This window comes from Periophthalmus magnuspinnatus, chromosome 3 (assembly GCF_009829125.3).
Source record: "Periophthalmus magnuspinnatus isolate fPerMag1 chromosome 3, fPerMag1.2.pri, whole genome shotgun sequence".
In the NCBI taxonomy this organism is placed as follows: Eukaryota; Metazoa; Chordata; class Actinopteri; order Gobiiformes; family Gobiidae; genus Periophthalmus; species Periophthalmus magnuspinnatus.
The window spans coordinates 22,716,057-22,738,898 of record NC_047128.1 but is presented as its reverse complement, the minus strand read 5'-3'; the positions used below and the strand labels follow the sequence as shown (position 1 = coordinate 22,738,898).

Sequence of the window (22,842 nt, the reverse complement as noted above, 5' to 3'; positions counted from 1 at the left end):
ATCTACAAATATGATATAAGGACCTTAAGAAATATGTATAACAAATATATTAAAAACAACTTAAAGGTACAGTATGTAACGTTCTGTATGTGGCATGTCACTGGCATTACTTAATTGAAATAGAAAGTTAAAACCATACTTCGGAATATTCTCCCTAGAGATAAATGTGTTTTATATTATACAGTATGCTATACACTGGAAACGAGCAGGAGGAGGGTAAATAAGAGTCATGTTTGTGGAGATGCAAGCCCGTTCACAGTAAGGACACATGTTTTTCTATGTTTTTTAGTGCACTCATCCAAAATAAAAAAAAACAAAAAAAAAAAAAAAAACGCGCTTTTATTTTATTCTTTGTTGGCTACATGTTAGATAATGTGGCTTTAAATACATACAACATATTTTCATTCATTATCAGTGTCTAAAACTGTTGGCAGATGTTTTGTGTGCGTATTGAAAAGCGAGATCCAGTCAGAGTAAAGGTTATGTTTACAATCTAAAATTTGATGTCATAGTTTCAGATGGTGTATACCTTTTATGGGGGGAGTTTATGGGGGAGTCATTGTATAGTCCAACCTTCTGATCATTCTGAATTTATCATAGGGAATGATCTGCAAAGTTGCCATATGAAACTTAGCTGAAAGTCCTCTTAAATTACAACAATCATGATGCGATTGTGGAAATATGTTGTTTATTTACATATATAACGCTCTTCTGTTTCCATTTTGACTCATTAGTCTGTTCAAATAAGGCACACAGAGACTAGGGTAGCGTGAAAAAAATATTGGTAGTAGATGCCGATACCGATACTGTAATTAATATATCGTCCATCCTAAGCTCTAAGTGACAAGAGACCCAGGTTGTCACAAGGTTCACCACAAAATTCCAACTATTATGGGACAGATGGTTAACATTTTAGATATGCCAAATGGATCCATTTTTGAACAAGGTAATTATGTTTTTAAATGTCCCTGAACATTGCTTAAGGTTGAAAGGATATGAAAAAATAAAAAAGGTAAAGGTTACGTACTTGTATGTGCTGCATTTGGTGAAAAGAGAGATAGCTGTAATTTTATATCTGTAAAGTTGTTCTTTGAAGGTGCAGTATGTAACATTTCCAGTAGAGGGTCTGCCATATGCTTGTCTCCATGGAAACATTATTGGTTTGCTTGGAATATTCCACAGTATGGCATTAAACTGATACATGTAAATGGAGTCAAGCAGGTAGAAAGAGTTACAGGTTAGATCTGTGGAGAGAGGACCTTGCTCACAGTAAGAAGTACCGTATACTTTAAAAATAAAAAATGAAAAGCATTTTTGAGACAGACACGTTCAATGCAATCATTTAGACCATTCCAGGAAAAAAGCAACAATACCCCTGCCAGAAAGGTTACATAGTTCAGCTTTAAAAGATTTATACAAGCTCTATTCTGTAAGAGTTGTGCCACCGGCTCAGCTCAATGCCTATTGACCTTATATACTTTACACTTATCTATTATCTGCTGCTATATAAAGAGGTGAAAAAGAAGCCACCACGATGTTTAGTAGACTAGTCTGTAGTCTGCTTTCACTATATACACAGAGCCGAAAACCCAAAAGACTCCATGCAGCACAAAAAGAGTGAGCGAAAGACTGGCAGACCCACAGATGTGCAAACACAATAACACAAGGAGCAGCCGCCATTCCAGATTACGGCTCCATCTCACATCCCATCAAGCCGGAGCTCTTGATCGAACGCCTGCCCATGGACACCCCGAGGTGGGCTACTGCTCTGCCAACAGCTGGGTCCCTTCCAAGGCACCCCCATGTCTTATTCATGGAGGTCCCATCGGCTCTCATCACTCATCAGCCCCGTCTTCCCTCCGCAAACAAACACGACGATACGCACATGTACTCGCAAGCGGCAATCAAGGGCATCAGGACTAGGGGGAAGTTGATCCGATGAAACAAGCCAATCAGATGTGGTTGTGTGTGAGGAGCGCAGTGGTGTAGTAGTGAAGAGAGGGGGATGCTGGGTAATGTTGGTGGGGGTACCTTATCCAGGTCATGAGCTCCACGGTGTCTGGGTCATAAAATTCTCGCAGTTCGGATAGCTCTTCCATCAGCTTGGGCCAGAACTGAAATGACAAGAAAAATATTGGGATGGATAACTCATGTTCAGGCGCTTGCACTGGATTTATGTAGCGCCTTTCAAGACACCCAAAGCACTTTCAATGCATTATTCATTCACTCCATACTCATTGCTGGTAAGCTCCTACTGTAGCCACAACTGCCAAGGGGTAGACTGATGAAAGAGAGGCTGCAAATCTGCGTCATCAACCCCTCCGACCACCACCAACCACTCACACACGACATTCAGACTCTCTAACTGTCTAACTGTCTAACTGAAGGACACAGCAAAACAATTAAAAAGTAAAAGGAGTTATATGTAATAGGATGGTTTTATGAGATGTCATAACATGGAGCCCATAGAGGCAGGTGGGCAGAAGTCACTGGTACAATCTACTGCTAAAGAAGTCAAATGCAATTTTCTTTTTATACTTAAATTGATGTATATGAATAAATGCATATCCGCAAATGTGCAAATATGTAATTCTACCACATAGGTAGGGATGTCAAGATTAACCAGTTTTCCAGTTAACGCAAATATTTATGGCCACAGTAGGTAAATTGTAGGAGTTCTTGAACTTATGATATACCACAGAAACGTCACTCAAGGTGCAATGCAAGTCCCTCACAGGCTGCGTGTGCGGAGTCCAGCCACATGTTTCACATCATCAGTAAACTGGGAATAAGCTTGTGCACAATGTTAAATGCATTTTGGGACACATTATGCCACAACTTCATTAAAACAGATGTAGTTGTTTTTTAAGTCATTGTATATTGTTTGAGTCACTCTTTTTCTCTGTCTCGACTGCTCTGTGTGAGGAGGAGGGGGGCCGTCACTGCGAGCAAAATGACACATACACACACACGCTCCACGCACACACAAAGGAGGAGACTTACGTGAGACAGCGCTGAGACAAAGGAGAGACAAACGGATATTAGCGCTACTTTTAATCGCTTTAGCTCCGTGGTTTGTTTTGCTGTGAGAGAAAAAAACTGAACGCACTAACTTCAGCCACAACTTGTTTGCTGAGCCAGAGTCCAATAATCCCAAAAAGGAATTAGCCTAAATCGATTTCAGCAGCTATATAATTTCTCATTTGACCTTGTTTTTTTTAGTTTAATGTTTAAACAGTGCAATACTATTACAATTAGGTGTATATTATAAGGAGGCTTAACATTTGAATGTAAATATAAACCCATAAATTTCATAAATCAGCCTTCATCCTACATAATAAATCCCCAGTCACGTCACATTCAACTATCAGCGCAGTCACACCAAGCTTCTGGGGCCAGAGAATGCATCTATTAAAATAACAAAAGGAAAAACAGTCAGTTTCCTTTTTTATCTTTTGACAATAGTCGTGATCAATCGTGAAATCACAATATTTTTACACACAATCACAATCATGACTGAGAAATGTGATATTGCAACATCCCTACACAGAGATAAACAAGTTTGTCTGACATTGCAATCCAGTGTACTTCAAACTTGTAAAGAGTAGTAAATCTTATTTTTTATCAAACCAACTGCGTAAATAACCTTAACATTAGGTAATTTACTTTTAGTGTAAATGCTGAATGCAAGGTAAATAGCAAGGCCATATGAACGCAGCAGCAGTGTGAGCAAAGGGATGGTGACTCAATAGCTCTATCTCTAAGCATTATGAAGGAGAGGAAAAAAATGTTTTTATGAGTAGAGAGAATAATTTCTAGTTGCTTTAATGTGTTACCGTGGTTGCTGTAGCAGAGGTAACATAAAGGGACACTATGTAACTTTTCTGAGGGTACAAAGACATGAGAGATGTTTAATGTCATTAAACATAGCGCACCTTTTCACTATGGTTAGATGTGTTGTGACGGCAACCGGAGGGATGGGATGATCTGCTAATTCATTTTTGACTCTTTATAGAATGTATTAAATAGGGATGGGTGATATCGATAGTTTTTTTGACGATGTTTGTCACTATCAGTATGTGTCTGTGTGCCATTCGCAAAGTGCCTTCACTGCATCAGATTCATGAGTAACAGTGAAACTAGAAGAGCTTTATATGGCTGTATGTTGAAACACAAACATAAGGCAAATTATTTTATATTCCACTAAATATATTTTGTTAGTGAATGAATCAGTTTTGTCACTAACACTGTTGGATATATGTCAGATTATATTTTATACAGCTAAATGATCATTTCTTAACCAAATATTACTAATAATATTTGGGGAATGAATCAGTATTGTCTCTAACAGTGTTGGATATACACTGCCTGGCCAAAAAAAAAAAAGTTGCCACCTGGATTTAAATAAGCAAATAGGTACAAGCCTCCAGCAGTTGGGCAGGTCTAGGTTCAGCAACAGTCTGTGCTCAAAGAATGAGGTCAGCTGACACCTGAATATACTGAATGACCAGGTTATTCCATCAATGGATCAATTCTTCCCTGATGGCACGGGCATATTCCAAGATGACAATGCCAGGATTCATCGGGCTCAAATTGTGACAGAGTGGTTCAGGGAGCATGAGACATCATTTTCACACATGGATTGTCCACCACAGAGTCCAGACCTTAACCCCATTGAGAATCTTTGGGATGTGCTGGAGAAGGCTTTGTGCAGCGTCAGACTCGACCATCATCAATGCAAGATCTTGTTGAAAAATTAATGCAACACTGGATGGAAATAAATCTTGTGACATTGTAGAAGCGAAATCGAAACAATGCCACAGTGAATGTGGGCTAAAGCTGAAGGCAGTCTAAAGAAATATTGGTTTTGATGGTGACTTTTTTTTGACAAGGCAGTGTATGTCAGCTATATAATAATTTCTTAACCAAATATTACAAAAAAATATTTCAACAAAGAAAAAAATCAGTGTATATTAATAAAAACAATAATTTGGTTTTAAGTTGACATTTGCGTCACTTCCTTTAAACCCCTCTCACATCACAGCAGCAATTCAACTTTCTAAATAGACAGTGATAATGATGAGCATAAAGACAAAATGCCATACCTTATAATACAAGCACCCCATCATCACCAGTGGAACTGCGCACGTCACAAGCTTTAACTGCAAAATGAGAGAGAGAAAACAGCTCCAATGAAACGGCAGGATATAATCGAATCAACTGCAGTCAAACTTGGAGTCAGCCTAACAAAATAATGTTGGAAATATATTAAGATGAGGAGTGAATGAGATAACAGTGAGATAAGCGCCAGACAGCAGAACACATACCAGCTTATCTGATGCCTGCAGCTGCCACATTAGGGGCACACTGACCCCTAGTGGTCACGGCGGAGGCTTATCTCTGCTACATACGCCCCAGTCTCCATAATGAAACCGGGCAGCTTTATGGTGCGCTTACTTGCCTAACCAGTGCACTATAAACATCTAAGGTGACTGAGGATGGCCTGCTCACTGAACGCAGAAGCTGGATTGAGAGCCAGTTATCCTCAGGACGAGTTATCGCAGCTAATATATGTGCAAAGCTAAAAGGTGGCAATTTATGTTCGCTCTGCATTTATCGTAAACTCAAAGGAAGAATGATAAGAGATTTGGAAGGATGATGAAATCTGTGGTACAAATTCAAATGCTGGTACAATAATATGAGCTGCAGTCACAAGTGGGTAGAGCAGCCAAAAATGTTAAGAGTAAGACTTTAAAATACTTTTACTAGAGTTCAAAGTAGTTGTAAAGTAAGAGTAAAAAAGTATTCGGAAAAGTGCTCCTAAAGTAAGAGTAACTTAATGAGTAACTGTAACTTTGTGTAATTGGAAGAAAGAAATATTGCACAAAATCTGGTATTTGTTATCTGAAGGAGCCGTCCAAGAAACACAAATGTTCAAATATTGCCAAAATAAAGTAGACTTAGTGTGAAGAGTAACCAAAACTTTTACTCAAGTAAGAGTACTGTTACTTATCAAATTATATATATATATATATATATATATATATATATATATATATATATATAATTTGATATATATATATAAATAATATCAGAATCAGAAAAGTACAATCTCTTTAAAAAGGCAATTTGGTTGGAAATTTTTAAAGTACCATAAGTAACAAACAACTAAATACCGTGTCTTATTCTGCATTTAAGCTGCTGACCCTGTAGTTTAGGTCTGTACAAACATGTTCTGAAATGTGATTCTTGTATTCGTTTGTGAGTTTATATTTCAGCTTTTTGTCAGTTCTTCTGGACGTGTTAAAAATGTGAACTTTCAACAGAATCCTATTATTAAAACAAATTGCAAATCACAATGCTTGTCAAAAAAATCCCAATTAGATTATTTTTTTCCAAATTGTTCAGCTCTAAAATACAGTCCCCAAAATTATAGCTCTAAGCCAACTTCTTCACCACACTAGTGTTACTGGCCAATTAGCTGCCCACGTCAAGTGACCTGAAAGAAAGTACTGGGTATACTCTTTTACCAAGTCACCTTTTATGCCTTCTAATTTAGAGTTGCTGTTTGTGGACCAAAACTTAAACCACTATGCCAAAGATTTTACTTTTTTGTATTCAAACTAATTAGGTTACTTTTAATTGAATTTGTCAGAAAGTAATAATTTGATATGAAAAACAAAAACCTAATACATTTAATCAACATCAATAGTAAACCAAAGCACAATACTGATGATTGCTTTAACATTTTTTGCAAAATAAAACTAATACTTACTTGATATCTTGACCAATACTTAACACAATGCATATTTATACATTAAATATATACATTGAGTTTATGTACCACCTGCTTGTCTCCATGGAGATGTTATTGCTTTGTGTGGAATGTTCCACTGTATGGCAATAAACGTGTCCATGGAGACAAGCAGCTGATGTTGTTACAGGTCATATCTGTGGAGAAAGGTCAGTCATGTTTTTCAATATATTTTTGAGCAATAAAAACACCTGCAATTGAATAAATGTATGGCCTGACATGCTACACTATGGAGCATGTCAGGCCAAGCGATAACATGCCCATGGTGGCACATCCTCCACCAGAAAAGTTACAGTGTACCTTTAAGCCTACAATATGTTAGAGCATAAATGTATGTAAATATATGGATGCATTGGTTGATTTTAAACAACTTTGAGTGTGTTTTCAAATCTTTTATCTATCAAGTGTTACAATATCTTATATCACATACCAGGAATTTACTGTTGCATCGAAGAGTGTTGAAAATCAGAGACCAGATCTCTGTCCCACACACTCCATAGGCTGCCACTGCACACATGTGACCGGTCCAGATATACTTCATCCTGAACAGAGTCAAATGTAAAGAAAAGTGAGTGGTTAACAAAAGAATAGGTGTCTGCTATATAAATGTTTTAGACTGAAGGTATCTAATGGAATGTACTGAAAACTTCAGTGTTCACATCATGAGAGTGGCAGCTTTTTTTCCTTTGACTAATTAATACCAGTTCATTATTTTTTTCAATAATTAACAGGAAAAAAAACAACAAAAAAACATGATTCCACCCACGTGTCAGTTTTAAAAATGCAATTAAAATAGCACCAAGGAAAATGACCATCTACAAAGTTTACTAAGCAAAGATAATTGTGCTTCAAATGGTTTGACAAGAATTTGCCTTTGTAAATAAATACATTCAAGTAAAATAAAATGAGAAAACAACTGACAGAACTTTTTAATTTGACAAAAACTGAAAAAAAAAAACAGACTTACAAAGCTGAAAAGTGCAGCCAAGTGTAAAATTGGAGAAGCTGTGGTTAAGCCGGGAGCAAGTCACCCTCAAATGTTTTGTGGCCAAAATTCCACTGTGACTAATGAGAGTGCATTTCAGTTTTTTACTACAGTTAATACATTGTATCTGTGTCATTATATTGTAAGAAGACAAACATGAGACCCAAATACTACAAGTTGATGCACAGCAGGGTTGTCAAAAGTATCGAAAATCAGATACTAACCAATACTAAAATAAGTATCGAAACTAGATACTCATTTGAGCAGGTACTGATACTGAAACAGTCAAATTCACAGGACAGAAATTAACTTTTCCTGAATAGTTGTAGAATAATCTTAAGCTGTATCAGAACAAGTATAAGACACATAGACTAGACTGGGGGAATACACAGATATAAGACCACATTGTCAAAATCGAACATCGAGTCTATTCCTTAGTATGTTTGACATTTTAGTATTGTGAACAATACTAAATGGTGGCCAATTTGTCAAACACCAACCCTAACACATAAAGTTCCCAAGAGGCAGGTTACCTGGGCTGTTGTTGATGGGGCGGTCCCCATAGAAAAGAACCTAGAAGTTCATGTGGTCTGTACTTGTACCTTTCATGTTGAGCAAGTAGCATTTGTATCATTCAACTAAACCATAAAAGTAAAAACTGTAAGAGGTATTATTTTACCAGTACTTAAAGATGCACAATGTAACTTTTCAGACTGAAGCTCTGTCATTTTGGAGATGTTATGACTTGGATTCTGCCACAGTATGGCATTAAACTTATCTACCATGCATTTATTTAATAACCAGTATTTCTATTGCTCAAAAGTATTTATTCTTATTGCGGTAGAGTCGCCTCTTCACAGATCTTACCTATAACTTGGCCTGGTATCTATAACTTGACTTGCTTGTCTACATGAAGATGAAGTGTTTTCTGTGTCTCTTGTCTCCATGGAGCTGTCAGCAAAGTTACATTGTTTAAGTTTAAAATAGTTTAGAAGTAATACTGATAGAAAAGTAAGTTCAACTTGTGAATACTGCTATTATTCTTTCAAGTCATTCTTTCACAGTCAAAAATAGAGATGTTGACACTTGGCCTATGTATGCTGACAGCCTCTTCAGTACTGCTGTCAGAAACACAGAGGTTAGCTGAACTTAGTACCATATTTGGCTTGGTATAAAAGAAAAGCTTTGGCAAAACTCAAAATGGCCTTGGGTTTTATGAAAACCTTTCTACCTTGCTTTCCATGTTTTCATTTCCAAAAGACACTAGTTTAGTTGTAACTTTAGATACAGTGCACAGTTGACCAAGTCAAGAGTTGTTTTAATGTTGTGTTGAAAGCTGAATTCAAAACGATTGTGTTCATGTATGGTCTTTAAAACACAGTCAGTCAGTAAAATGAACTTATATTCACACAAAATTCAGTAAATAAATGGAATTATGGATAAGTATAGCTGGACACTGCAAAAGACTGACGTACTAAAGGGCCAGTACAGCCTTTTGGGTATAGGTAACTTCATCTGCTTATCTTTATGGGGACGTTATTGCTTTGTGAGCATATGCCACAGTATGGCATTAAACATATCTATCACCATGAAGACAATCAGATGACAACAGCAAGAATGAAAGTCTGTCAAAGTATCTTTGAGCACCTGGAACTGAATAAATACAAGATTGACTTATTTCCATATTGTTCTAGGAAAAACAATAACATCTCCATGGAGAACAGTAGCTTGTGGATCCCCCCAGAAAAGTTACAGAGTGCACCTTTAGGATAATGCAATTGATTATTTTCTGCGATCAATTGGCTCAGTAGGAAAGACAGACAGGTTAAAAGGCAGACAGCAAGAGCAGCAAAACCCTAGTGATTTCTACAGGTTATATTACTTACACTGTATTAAAGGCTAAAAGCAGGTGGTATTATTGAGACGCTTCTACTCAAAGCCATGGATGGATTTTCTAAACAAACATGATATTATTTAGCTACATGAGAGCCTGGAATTTGAGCTTTAAAAAACAGTCATATTTCTTCCGTCCTCCAAAGCAAACATTAATTATGAGATGTTTAACCATGTGTCTGCGCTTTATAACATGAGTGTGCTCCTGCAAGACTCAACCACATATCATAGCGCTCAGAGCAAGGGTCCTGATCAAGGCAAGAGTAGACCAATTTAGTGATGTAAGAGGCACTTGGATTTCTGCTGCTATTCACCAGCACAAAAATCTGGCTTTTAGGGAAAGGAGCGCATTCTCGAGAGCCACTTTGCCAGAAATTTAGACCGTGAGTATCCTCAGGTGGCTAGAAGTGCATAAACTAGCGATTTCACAAGCACATATGCAAGCTTACCTCATGGTGCTGAAGGCGAGCAGGCCAAAGAACATCGTATGCAAAAGATTGTATGCCACATCTGGTCGGAAGGCTACCGCTCGTCTCTTCTCCTCGCCAGACGCTCCTTTTGGCGGGCTGTGGCAGTGACACGAAAGACAACATTGATACATAAAACATTACAGCCAAGACAGAAGGATAGGTGGGTGGAATTAATATTGCACAGATATATTATTCAGATTTCTAGTGTTTGCAGGCAGACACCCACTACTGCCTGTCTGTACTGGAGTCGGCGGTGCACAGACACGCAATGAAAGGGCCCAGGGGCAGTGATGTCACTGCCGCTGTCTGGCCTCACTGTGCACAGATACACCAAATCCAGCTTCCATTTGAATACAAATCCGATATGCTGCTTCTTCTGATGTGAGGTGGAGTAAAGTAGATTATATTAATTCCTGAATTGGCAAATAGCCTTTTGTTCTATGAGGTTAGTATTCTGGGTGTCTCCCCCAGTAGAGGGTGAGCTGATATGCTAATGCGATTAGTTCATTGTGGCCCCTCACCTTGCACCGTAGGTGGACGCTGCTTTGTGAGGCAGCAGCTAGTAGAATATTCTGGCTTTCCGAGCATGAAGTGGAAGTGTTTTGAGAACACTGCACAGCGGAGTGAATGGACCACTGTGCCTGTGTCTGCTTCCTGATGGCTAACCTAATGTTCCTTACTAGTTTCAAACAGGAATCGTTCTCTGCCATGCCAGGGACTTTTCATTAACTCACATTATGCCATCTACTCTGACCAACTTGCTCGAAAATGAAAATGCACTCAAGCCTTCATCACAGCACTGCATAAGCATTAAAAATGAATGATGGCTGAAAACCAGCCAATCGGACACTCTCTGACTAATTATCAAAATACGTCCAAACACTTAAGAATTAATTGGTAGTGGGGAAAAGGCTGCTCACTTTTCAATATTAAGTATGTGAAAGCAAAGTTTGGAACTTAGGAGATAAATAGAAGGGACTGCACAAACACACCTCATTGGGCACTTTGTTTGACTACAATAGCCATGTAGATTTCTTGGAAACATGAGAAAAAAGCCTATAACTATCTATAACTAAAGAAAAATATAAAATAATTAAATCAATCAAAAAACAAATCATTAGTTTCGCAATTAGTGCAGAATTTCAACTTTAAACTTCAACATTTGAGAGAAAAATGAAATATGAACTGCTAAAAAAATACACAAATCCCATTCACTGCAGAACATCAAAGTTGAAAATACACTGTCTTTTTAACACAGGATAACAAGGTGTGTTTATAGTTTGCATTGCTATTAGTTAAATAATCACAGTTTGTGTGATTTGCAGATTGTAACTGTTGATTAGGTTGATTATTATTAATTTGATGTTTGACAATGTTTAGATCCAGGCTCAAAACATTTCTGTTTAGCTGTGCATATGACTGAAAGGTTTTTATTCTGCACTCTTCTGTTTTAATGGTAATTTTATGGTGATTATTTGTGATTATTTATGTTTTGATTTGTGTGATTTTAATGTCTTTCTTATTCTGTAAAGCACTTTGAATTACCTTGTGTACGAATTGTGCTATACAAATAAACTTGTTAAATAAAATGTTGCAGCTCTAGAGGTTACTGAGTTGAGGTTAGGGTTAGGGGTGCTACTGGTACAGCCATTTCAAATGACTTGGGACTAAAATCTATTGCTTACTGAAACATATTGCCCATTGAAATGTATTGCCCACTGAAACATAAATGTATTGCCCATTGAAGCGTATTGCCCACCAAAAAGTATTGCCCACCGAAACATATTACCCATTGAATGTATTGCCCACTGAAATGTATTGCCTATTGATACATATTGTGCTTTGAAAAGTATTGCCCCCAATACCTGAACTTTGGAACAAACTGCCCCCTGATTTGTACAAACCACAGACTTTGGCCTGTTTAAATCCAGACTCAAGACATATTCATTCAGACTGGCTTTTAGCACTTAGTACTGCAGTGACACTTTGAACTGTTTGTGGAAATTATATCTCTTGATGTTTTGAATGTTCTTATATCGTGTTGGTTTTATTGGAAAGCACTTTGGTCACCTTGAGTGTTGTAAAGGGCTCTATAAATAAAGTTTGATTGATTGATTGATACCTGAGGTTCTGTACTGCAGTCACTGTGAAGACCCCTAAAAGCAGCAGTAGTGTGAGGACATAGGGGTACAGCAGCAGGGTCCCGGCCAGGCGGTCCAGGGTGTCCAATGGCAGAACTCCAAATGCCTCTTCACATAGATACAGCCCTGCGTCAAAATCTCTACAACAGGAAAGGATAGGATTAAATGAAACAGAAATGCAGGTGTGATAATGAAGTATTGAAAGACGCGTTTCCTACAATAATGCCAAGTCTTATGTAGTGCTTTTCCCCATAAAATATATATGTTTTGCACTATTCCAAGCTTAATATGTCCATTACTTATCACACAAACATTCATAAAAGGTCAAGTTGGGTGAACTGTACCGACTACTACAGTGAGATTGTTGCAAAAATACATAAACCTCTTTTCTTAAATATCTTCTAAATCGGTATTGGTGATATCAGAGTTCTTTCTCCATTCTGCCGCAGGAGTTGCCTACTACTAAAACCAGTTTGCAGTAACCCCAATAAGGCCTCTCTGATATGACAGCCATCCCAGTTCCCATTGTAATTCTATTGCTGTTCTTAAAGCAGTAGGAACGAATATTAAAGCTATCACCTATAAATTGTGTATTTCATATAACAGATATTTGACATTGAATGGAAGTAATATCAAATGTACACTGGCATTACAATGTTATCACAAAATCAACATTTTTATTGCATTTTCATGTGGAGACACGGAAGAAAAGTAGGATGCGGAGGCAGAGATGGGACAGAAACAGAAGGATGCTTTGATAATGTGTGTCAACAAACAATAAACTACATTGTGACAAGCCTGAAAGAGTTTAGTAGCAGAATTTCTGTAGCGCTTGCGATAAACAGCTGAAGGCAGACATAATTGAAGTGAGAATTGAAATATCACAAAATGCAATAAAAGAAAAATCAACAACGGGGGAAAGAAATGCAGGACTGCATCCATATCATACGCCACACTACTATACAACAACTCATACATGTCACATCACTGTTTCATTCTCTCTGCCCAACCTCCTATTGTGTATGTAGCCTAAATACATTTTATATAATATATTTTGGTATTTGCACATATACAAATGTCTAGATTTGAGTGTTTTTCGACACAAGTCTTTGCTATTTTTACTACTTCACACTAAGTTTGCAAAATTGAATTGTATTACCTTTAGCACTTTGTTTTTATATTATAATTTAAGTTTGAGTAATTTCCCTTGTGGATTAATAAAGATTGTCGAAGTCTAAACACAAACAACAAAAAAAGCCCAAAACTTACAAAATCTACAATCTATATATTGAAGTTGTTGCTTTGAAGATATGCAAAATGTTAATATCAACTCAAGTATATTGTTTCTACATAAAACAAAAAAATAAATAAATAAATAGAACCGAAACATTTCACATAATCTCTCAAACAAGGACATAAAGTGTAATGCATCTCTGCACTTTGTTGTTTAATTTTATAGTCCATTCATGTTTCGTGCAATACTTGAACCTGAACCAAGACCTTTATAGGCACATTTTAGCATATTCCAGATTCATTGTTAATCAGAAATCGAGATAATGCACAAAAAAACTGAGATACTCAATTTTTGTCATTTCCCACCCCTAGGAGAGCAGTATAGAGTAGAAGACGTGCATTTCCCATCTTCTGAATAATTGAAGGCTCGGTTGTGTGGCGCGTGTTATCTGCCACCTCAGAGCAGCTATCCAGTGGCTGAGGAGCTCTGTACTGTACTGGCTCTATCTGATGGATGGGAGGTCCGCTGGCATTACCCTCGCATCTATTATTCACACAGGCTCACACTCCAGGTGCTGCAAAACAACCTGTGCTTAAGTGAATAATACAGTCACAGATATGATTGAAACGTGTGTGTGTGTGGGGGGGGGGGGGGGGGGGGGGGTGAGAAAGAGAGACAGAAACACACCAGACAAGAAAAGGGTTGGGAAGTAACTGGGAAATAATGTAGTAATTTGATTATAGTTACTTGACCTAGTAAAATGTAGTTATCCTTTCCCTGACAAAAATGTGTGCAATTCATTCAACTGTATCATAAAACAGTAAAAAGATAAACAGGCTGCGTGGGATGTGATCTTCTGGTGTCAGATGCAGATCTGCTGTGAACCAAAACAATATAATGGTTTATGCAGAACTGTGCGCTTCACCTCTGAATAAAATTAGGTTCGATAACGATGTAATTAGTGAGATGAATTCATGCTTTTTATAAGTTGGTTCCTGAGCTGCATGTTTCCTTTTTAAAAGTAACTTGTAGTAATCAGTAATTTAATTACATTTCAAATAAAGTAATTAGTGTAGTAATGTAGTAATCAGTAGTCACTAATTAGATTTTTGCAAAGTAATCTGGCCAACGCTGGACACAAATTAGTAAAGAATGTTTAAATAATAATGGTCTGGTTACCTAAATGCCAGTAGGTTGCATTACCTGTATAAAATCTGATGATGTCCTAATTTTAGATGGAAATAAAAATAGATATAACTCTATGGGAGATCCACTGTTTTTGAACAAAATATCCAAACTTATGATCTACAAATGGTGAACCTAATCATCTCCTAATAATCTGTTGAACTAATCTTATGGTTTAATAGTTTTTTCAATTGACAACATGCATCTTTGGGGTTGAATAATTGCACAATTTTCTAAAGGTTTGAAACAGTTTCAGTTTTCATAGAATAATGACATGTGCTCAAGCTCATTTTGAAATGATGTAAGAATGCCCAGACGTCACGTGAACGCAGCTTATACGCATCACATTACATTTAGGATTATTATTATTACTACTATTATTATTATTATTGAGAAGCAAAAATTAAGTCATTTCAAACTAGTCTTTAATCTGAAGAGTAAACCTGAATGTTAAGTGTTTATTTTATTGATCCTTTGCCGTGATGTCATGCTGGGGGTGTTCTGTATGTTTGTCAATGGCAGAATGTTTATCAGTTACCATGGTGAGACAAGAAAACACAGCAAAAAAAAAAAAAAAGCCTGTGATCAATACAAATGTTCATGGCCCTGTTTAGGTGTTTGATTTTCAACAAAAAGGTGAGAGTGACTAACTGAAAAACTGTTGGCTAAAGCTTTAGCTAAGTTGTTATTTGTGAGACACTTGTTTAACAATAAAAATCATGTCACCTGTTGTAGTTCCAACTAAATCAGTTCTTCATGGTCAAACTGTGTTAAAATTCAGATTAAAGTCTAACAAAGCCTCACACAGAGCAGTGCCTACAGTTAGCATCAGACCCCCAGCTGCAAAGTATCAATTTTATGCCACGTTAATGAGATTTTTATCATAAAGCTGGTTACTTACTAGAGGAAGGATAATCTATTGTACGGTGAAAGTGTGAATGAAAGTGAATTAAGGATTTCAGTGTTTGGCCATGGTGTTAAATTTGATAAAACATTTCTTCTCAAAACAGTTTCAACACATTTTTGATTACTACAGATTTATGAGATGACCAGATTTTAACCTTCATTATATCGGGGTGGATTGTTTAAGTCTAATGTGAAAATGAATGCAAAAAAATAAACAAAAATGTGCAAATGCAGCCCATTCACAGTCTTGGTATGGTAAACTGAACAATAGCACTGTTGTGGAAATTATATCTCTTGATGAATAATAATCCATTTTACGAAGCCTGCTGAGTTATGAAATACAAAAAAGTTTCATCAAGAGCGATATTATTTTTCCACAGCAGTATAATAGGACATACATTACCTTATTGTTTACAATTAGTTTGAAATTACAAGTAATTTATTCGTTTGTGTAGCTTATTGGTATCATATTAGAGTAACTGTATTGCCCGTGTTTATTTACACTTCACTTTCTATTGCTCATCATTATTTCGTCATTATTTACTGCCTCTGTTGCTTATTTTGCGTTAAAAGAACAACAAGCTTGGACTAGGACCTCTGCATTTCAACGTCCTATCATCAAATTTACAGCTAAGTTAATTAGAGTTGTCAATCATACCTGGTCACCCCAAGGCCAAACTTCGACTTGATGAATTTGAAAATATGCTCATCTGACTTGAGTTGTAGGGCTTTCTGTAACACACAAATAATTATGTTAAAGAATGACATTTTGTTTTATTTAATTCAATGTGAAATACATCTTAAAAGACATGGAAAAAGGATTGAGGGTGAAAAACGAGAGGAAGTACCTTGGCTAAATAGTTGATGGTAAAGGTGAGGAGGAGGACCATGGTGGTGTGAAGAAGCAGCTTGCCCACACGAACTAGAAAGGTTCCCGTTTTCAGACCCGGCTGTATGAACAAAATTCAAATGTTTATTATTAAATTAGAGAAGCAGATTTTACAGTTATCATGCAAAAACTGATATTGCTCCATTTAAATAACACAAATTATGCATTCTTGTAGCTTGATTTCCCTTTCTAAATACACTTATGGTCGTTGCGGGTTAAATATTTCACGTTTTCTAATTTAAAATATTTTTTTAAATGTGGAAAATGTTGGTGCTCCCTCTGCTGTAAGCAATGGGAGTGAACAATGGGAAAATAAACAAATGAAGATCTCACGCCATGTGAATCCTATGCTAATAGAACCGTGTGTGTAGGAGAAGGCAACAATCTGGGCAAAATTTGAACGGAGCATTGAGCGCTCTGGATGACTTTGGATTAATGGATAAATGAAACAAGCATGAATGCAGCAAAATACAGCTCCAGGTATGTTTTGATAAGGGGACAACATTATAACATGGTTAAAAGCTCAAAAAAGTCAGATTTTAATATACAGTGTAATAACAAAGGGGCATATTTACTTAGTCCAAATTATTTCAAGCTTATTGTAAACACTATCTCATTTGAAAAATGTTTAATCTCTCCAAACAACTTCGTCAATTGTCAATCCTGCCCATTTTTTCAGTTTACGTGAATATCTGGGTCTTCGTGGACATTATGTTTTTGGTAAGTAGTGACAATATTATTGAATTATCCAGTAAGAATCCTGTTTTCTCAAAATGTCACTCAGTTCAACAAATGAAAATTTACATTTACATACAAATAAATAATGAATTGCTCTGCTTGTGTTATGGCTATATTATGGTATGTGTTTTGCCTCCTCTAAATGTTACCATTCAAATATGAATAATATGTCCATGTTTTAAATACCTTCAAGCCAAAAGGTGTAGGGTCAACATGGAAATAGATGAAATATTCAAAACACTGCGGCATAACAAAATCAAATTGTTTTCTTTCTATTCTGAGCATTATCATAACGCATGACAGCCTTTTCAATTGCACAATTATGGTTAAAGGCACTGTACCTGTCATTTTACTGTCTTTTTAAATAATTTGCACTGATCCAAAGTTATTCCTCCCTTATCTTATGAATTCCGAGCATCACAACTCTCGGAGACTGGAGCGGAGTTGTATGTGACAGTAAAGCCAACAAGTAGCACGCTAACACGCACTTCCTGACTATTGAACCATGCTTTCTAATTAGATGCAGGCAGCACGTAGCAGACTTATTTTGACTTCTGTACTAAGGCAAGACAATATGTGCAGGTCCTTTAAATAACAAAACGCTGCTCCATAACATTACCTGGCAGTGTCGGACGAAAAGTGCAGCAACGATAAAGCTCAGAACCAGTGATCCAAGTATCATGGAGTTACAGAACTGAAGAAGCCACACACTCAATAGGCCGCTCACTTGGACAAGATACAAAGTGGTCACCTAAAAAAGTATTAAAGTGAAGATAAAAACAAAAAAAACATGTCTTATCGTCTAAATGACACCGTACCTGTTTAGTTGATAGGAAGTCTGTACAGTCCAGAGTATAAATGATGAGAGCTTGAACAAGTAGAATGAACTGATTGAATTGCCAAGTCAAGCAGAAACAAAATGTAGTCACGTACATAAGCCACACCATCACTTTCTGTAAAGGAAAAAAAAAACAATACACATTTTTATGACCTCCGAGTGGTTCCATAACTGCAGTTTAAGTGCATAACTGCAGCCGAGAATATAGTAATTGCCTGGATTGGACAACTGAGGATAATCAAGATAATGGTATAGCGTTTTGATTAAATATTTCCTAGTTTGTGGTGAAATGTGCACGTACCTGTTGTAGGACCGACAGCTGAGGCCTGAGATAGCATGTAATAGTGGCGACCTGAAGAGCGAAGAAGGGCAGAGACCAGTTCTCTCTGAGGGAGATGGTGAACTCAACACGAGTGGTATCTACCCTGAAAACAAAGCTCTGTTAGTATTAGTTTCTGGTAGGACTGGGCGATATGACCAAAAAACAAACCTTGATTTTTGATTAGATTTTCTCTTATTAAAAACAATTAAAATGGCTTTCAATATTAATTTAATCAGTGAAATTTGCCACAAAATATTGTTGTATATTTTCCACAGAAGTTTGAAATCAAGCACATCATTTACAATTCTAATGTTTGAAACTCAGTCATGATTAAATCTTCTTCTTAATTGTCCAACCCTAGGAACAACAAGAGCCAATAACGATAATAATAATAATTAAAACTGCAAGCAGTGATAAAGGCCCACGCCACCCCCTTGCGACCGCGGGATAAATGCCACCATGGAGTTCCTGCCTCTTGCCATGGCAACACACTTTCAAAAAGAGGTATGTTCTCATTGGCTTTTTTTTCACTATGGGAATACGGATGTCCACGCCAAATTTCAAATGTTTTTGACAAAGTAAATTTTTTTGGAAAATTTCAAGGGGGTGCTGTAGGCGCTGTTTTTGAGGTGGCGCTATTGAGTCATTTTGAAAGGATAATTTTTGTGAACATCAAAATAATGAATTTTTCGCAAAACTTGAATTTTGGGTCCAAAAAATTGACTTTTCGTTAACATTCAGAGGGTCAAAAATGGCCACAAAGCGGTAAGTATAATAATAATAATGGACATTTTTTTCCCACCCATTATTTTTCCCCTAAACAATAAAAGCTACAGTCATGTAATTTTCTCACGTTGCGCTCCATCACAAATAAGGCCTCTGTGAATTTTTTCACAGGTCCACGAAAACTCAATTGTCTTCTATGAATTTTTGAAAATGAAAGTTGAAGAGGGAGCTAGAGAGCCATTTTGTGAGATAATGATATGATTATCATATCATTACGTTCAGTTTGCAAATGTGCATAAACGCTCTATGAGCTTTTTCCCAACAAAACATATGTGAAAGTAAAATATTTTTTTGAAATTTTCCAGAAATTGCAATTTTGTTGAAAATTCACCATGACCGCATCCAAAGTCATATTTAAAAGACAATTGATAATCTTTCATTGCACATTAGTTTAGTGGGTTTTAGCCTAATTTGAATTGTTTGTGATGGAAACTGTGCGGGATGTCCTAAATGCGAGGGTGTGTGCTTTTGTCAATTCCGGGTTTGATCCAATATGGCCGACTTCCTGTACATTTTAGGGTGAGACCATAATATCATTTTTGTCATGTCCTGACATGTTCAAGAATCAGGTTCTTACGTTGAAACGGCCCCATGAAATATGAAAGTTTGAGGGGGCGCTACCGAGTTGTCTTTCGTTATTTTTTCTCGGGGGCTTCAGTGATAATTAGAGCTCGTGGAGTTCTAATTTTTGATACCACTCACTGCCATGTCAGGGGGCGTTTACAACTTGATTTTTGCCATTTTCCAGGGTTTTATTGAGTCCCTCGCCGGGACGATGTCCCAGGCTCAGGCCTTACAAACCAGATACATTCCATGGTTCAATTCAATTCAATTCATTTATTTTTGTAATGCCCAAAATCACAACAACAGTTGTCTCGAAGGGCGTTCATGTTTTGGTTGATGGGGGAAACCGGAGTACCCAGAGGAAACCCATCCAGACACGGGGAGAAACATGAAAAACTCCACACAGAAAGGCCTGGTGACCCGGGGATCGAACCAAACCTTCTTGCTGTGAGACATGAGTGTTGCCACTCAGCCACCGTGCCGCCAACACACAAAAAACCAAACAACAGGAAAAATCAGACACAACAGGAAAAATCAGATACATTCCAATTTTCTGCCATTTTCTCTCTGCACTCAGAGAGAGAAGCTAAGCTAAGTTAACTAGCTAATAGCATCAAGCTAATCGGCTAATTCTTCGTTTGTTTTTCAGTGGATCTTTAACTCAACAGGCCTCAAGTTCAACCAGGTCAGATGACTTTACTTTTTACTATACTTTACCTACATTTAGACATTTAATTTATATACAAAATATTAAATATATTCTGTTTAATGCAAGTAGTTAGTAGCTAACTGTGAGAGTCAAATGTTGCTCCCTTGATGTTTGTGAGAGTAACCCAAGAAATTTGTCACATTGCAAAGAGAATTTATATGAAGTATTTGGGAAAACTACTACTGAAGGGCGGTGCAAGAAACACAAATATTCAGATCATTTCATACTGTCAACATAAAGCTTTTGTCACTTGTTGACTGTTACTTCAAACTAAATATTACTTAAGTAGGAGTAAACATACAGTTGTTCAAAAAGTAAAATGTAACTGAGTACTACACATCTGTGCTTATAGACTTCCTCACAGTGGGAAGAGTAACCAAAACTGTATACTCCAGTACTGTTACTTCAATCTTTAGATGTGCTCATAGAAGTTTGTTTTCCAGGGGTTGTAGTCGTTGATGGTCACAGAACGGACTGTTTACATCCCAGAGGAGCCGTCGGAGGAGCCTCTAATCCCACATGGGCCTAGTTCATTTTGTCCAATTTGCAGGTTTCTTGAATAAAAATTCACAGTGTAAAAAATTCAAATGTGAGAGTTACAATTTTGAAAAAACTGGGTTCTGCCCACAATGGCTGACATCCTGTAAGGTTTAGGGTGAAGTCATAATATATTTTTTTACTCGTCTTGACATGTTATATGGTTGTACCAAATTTCATTTGTCTATGATGAAAAAGGTCTCTCATTGCCGTAATGTATTTTGATTTTTCAGGTGGCGCTATTGAGTCATTTTAAAACATACATTTTTTTTGCACATGAAAAAACAAATTTTTTTGCCAATCTTGAATTTTAGGCCATACTTGAATTAGTGTAAAGCATGTATTTAGTCTACAACAAAGTCCAGTACTCTGAACCCCATGTATTTCAAAGACACATTTCTTATGTTACCACGGTAACACGGCTGCAGATCGAGGTATTGGCTTTTTAGTTCAGGTTGTCAAGCCAGATGTCCATGGCGAATTTCAAATGATTTTGACAAAGTAATTTTTTTGGTCCTAAAAGTTCAAGGGGGCGCTGTGGAGCAATATAATATCTGACCTATGCAATTTGTATATCTATGCATTCAGATCAACATTTTAAACCAAATGTATATTAATGCCGGGAAATAGGACACTGCATGTGTGACTTACATGCAATTAAAAACTTCAAAAAATGTATTTTTTCTTTGCAGGCTGGCCACACCCATATTTTATGACTTAGAAAATTCCAAAAGAGTTAAATATAATCCCACATGGGTCTAGTTCATTTTGTCTCAAAAAATTGAGTTTCTGAGTCGGGCTCCCATTGGCACGATGAAAATGAAAGTTTGAGATGGCACTACCGAGTCGTCTTTTGTTATTTTTTTCTTGGGGTCTTCGGTGACAGAGCTCGTCGAGTTCTAATTTTTGATACCACTCACTGCCATGTCGGAGCGTGTTTACTACTTGATTTTTGCCATTTTCCATGCTCCGGACACGGTTTTAATTAGTCCCTCGCCGGGACGTTGTCCCAGGCTCGGGCCTAATAATATATATGTAACTCTGGTTCTATGACTCCCTGATGACCGCCAGAGAGCGATGCTGAAAGCACTGAAAGATCCCTTCGCACAAGCACATTTTTTTGCACAATTTGGGAATAATTAATAAACAACTGAAAATCACATATTCTCTATCAGGGGTGTCAAATTCAATTTCACCGAGGGCCACATCAGCAAAATGGTTTGTCTCAAATTTGCAAAGATATAAAAAAAATATGTCTGTGTAACTGCGTAACTCCTGATAAACTGACATTTTAAGACAGTCATACATTTAAATACACCTTGTCGCGGGCCACATAAAAAGACATGTCGGGCCGCACTTGGCCCCCGGGCCTTGAGTTTGACACATGTGCTCTAAATTCTTCCATCCTTTCAGTGATTTAAAAGTCCTGCAAATGGTGTCCAAAAACAAAATGAATCATGTGGCTACAGCCCGTGAATAAGGAACAATCGTGTAGTGTCTGTTATCCATCTAAGCCTGTTAGTTTAGCGTTTTAGATTTGATTTAAAATATGAATACTGTTGCAAATACAAACTCAATAGAAGTTAATTTTATCTCCCCCAAAAAATTATAGTTGTTGTCAAAGAGCCTGCAGAAAATCCATAGCAACACAGGAACAGAGGGTTGAGCCAACAATCTTTCAATCTTTTATTTTGTGAGGGAAGTCTTCATGGACACAACCCACTTCCACTCTCTCTCATTCAATGTATTTTGGAAAGCCAACAAGACTCGTGCTGTGCTAAATATTTGTTTGTCTGCAACTTCTGCTGAATGAGAAATGCCAACAGTGCGT

At 37.0% G+C, this 22,842-nt stretch overlaps 1 protein-coding gene across 2 annotated transcripts in view; it reads right to left on the bottom strand.

Annotated features, from left to right (window-relative positions):
* dpy19l3 (dpy-19 like C-mannosyltransferase 3) overlaps positions 1–22,842 on the bottom strand; it is a 76,599-nt gene that overhangs the window by 35,366 nt on the left and 18,391 nt on the right. For both annotated transcript variants that reach the window (XM_033990892.2, XM_055230185.1), the window contains 10 exons: positions 18,395–18,518; positions 18,074–18,208; positions 17,875–18,006; positions 16,477–16,578; positions 16,287–16,360; positions 12,285–12,443; positions 10,142–10,258; positions 7,245–7,356; positions 5,106–5,162; positions 2,032–2,114 (listed from right to left, as the gene is read on the bottom strand). In XM_033990892.2, coding sequence (XP_033846783.1) covers positions 2,032–2,114; positions 5,106–5,162; positions 7,245–7,356; positions 10,142–10,258; positions 12,285–12,443; positions 16,287–16,360; positions 16,477–16,578; positions 17,875–18,006; positions 18,074–18,208; positions 18,395–18,518 — 1,095 coding nt within the window. The remainder of the gene's footprint in view (positions 1–2,031; positions 2,115–5,105; positions 5,163–7,244; positions 7,357–10,141; positions 10,259–12,284; positions 12,444–16,286; positions 16,361–16,476; positions 16,579–17,874; positions 18,007–18,073; positions 18,209–18,394; positions 18,519–22,842) is intronic.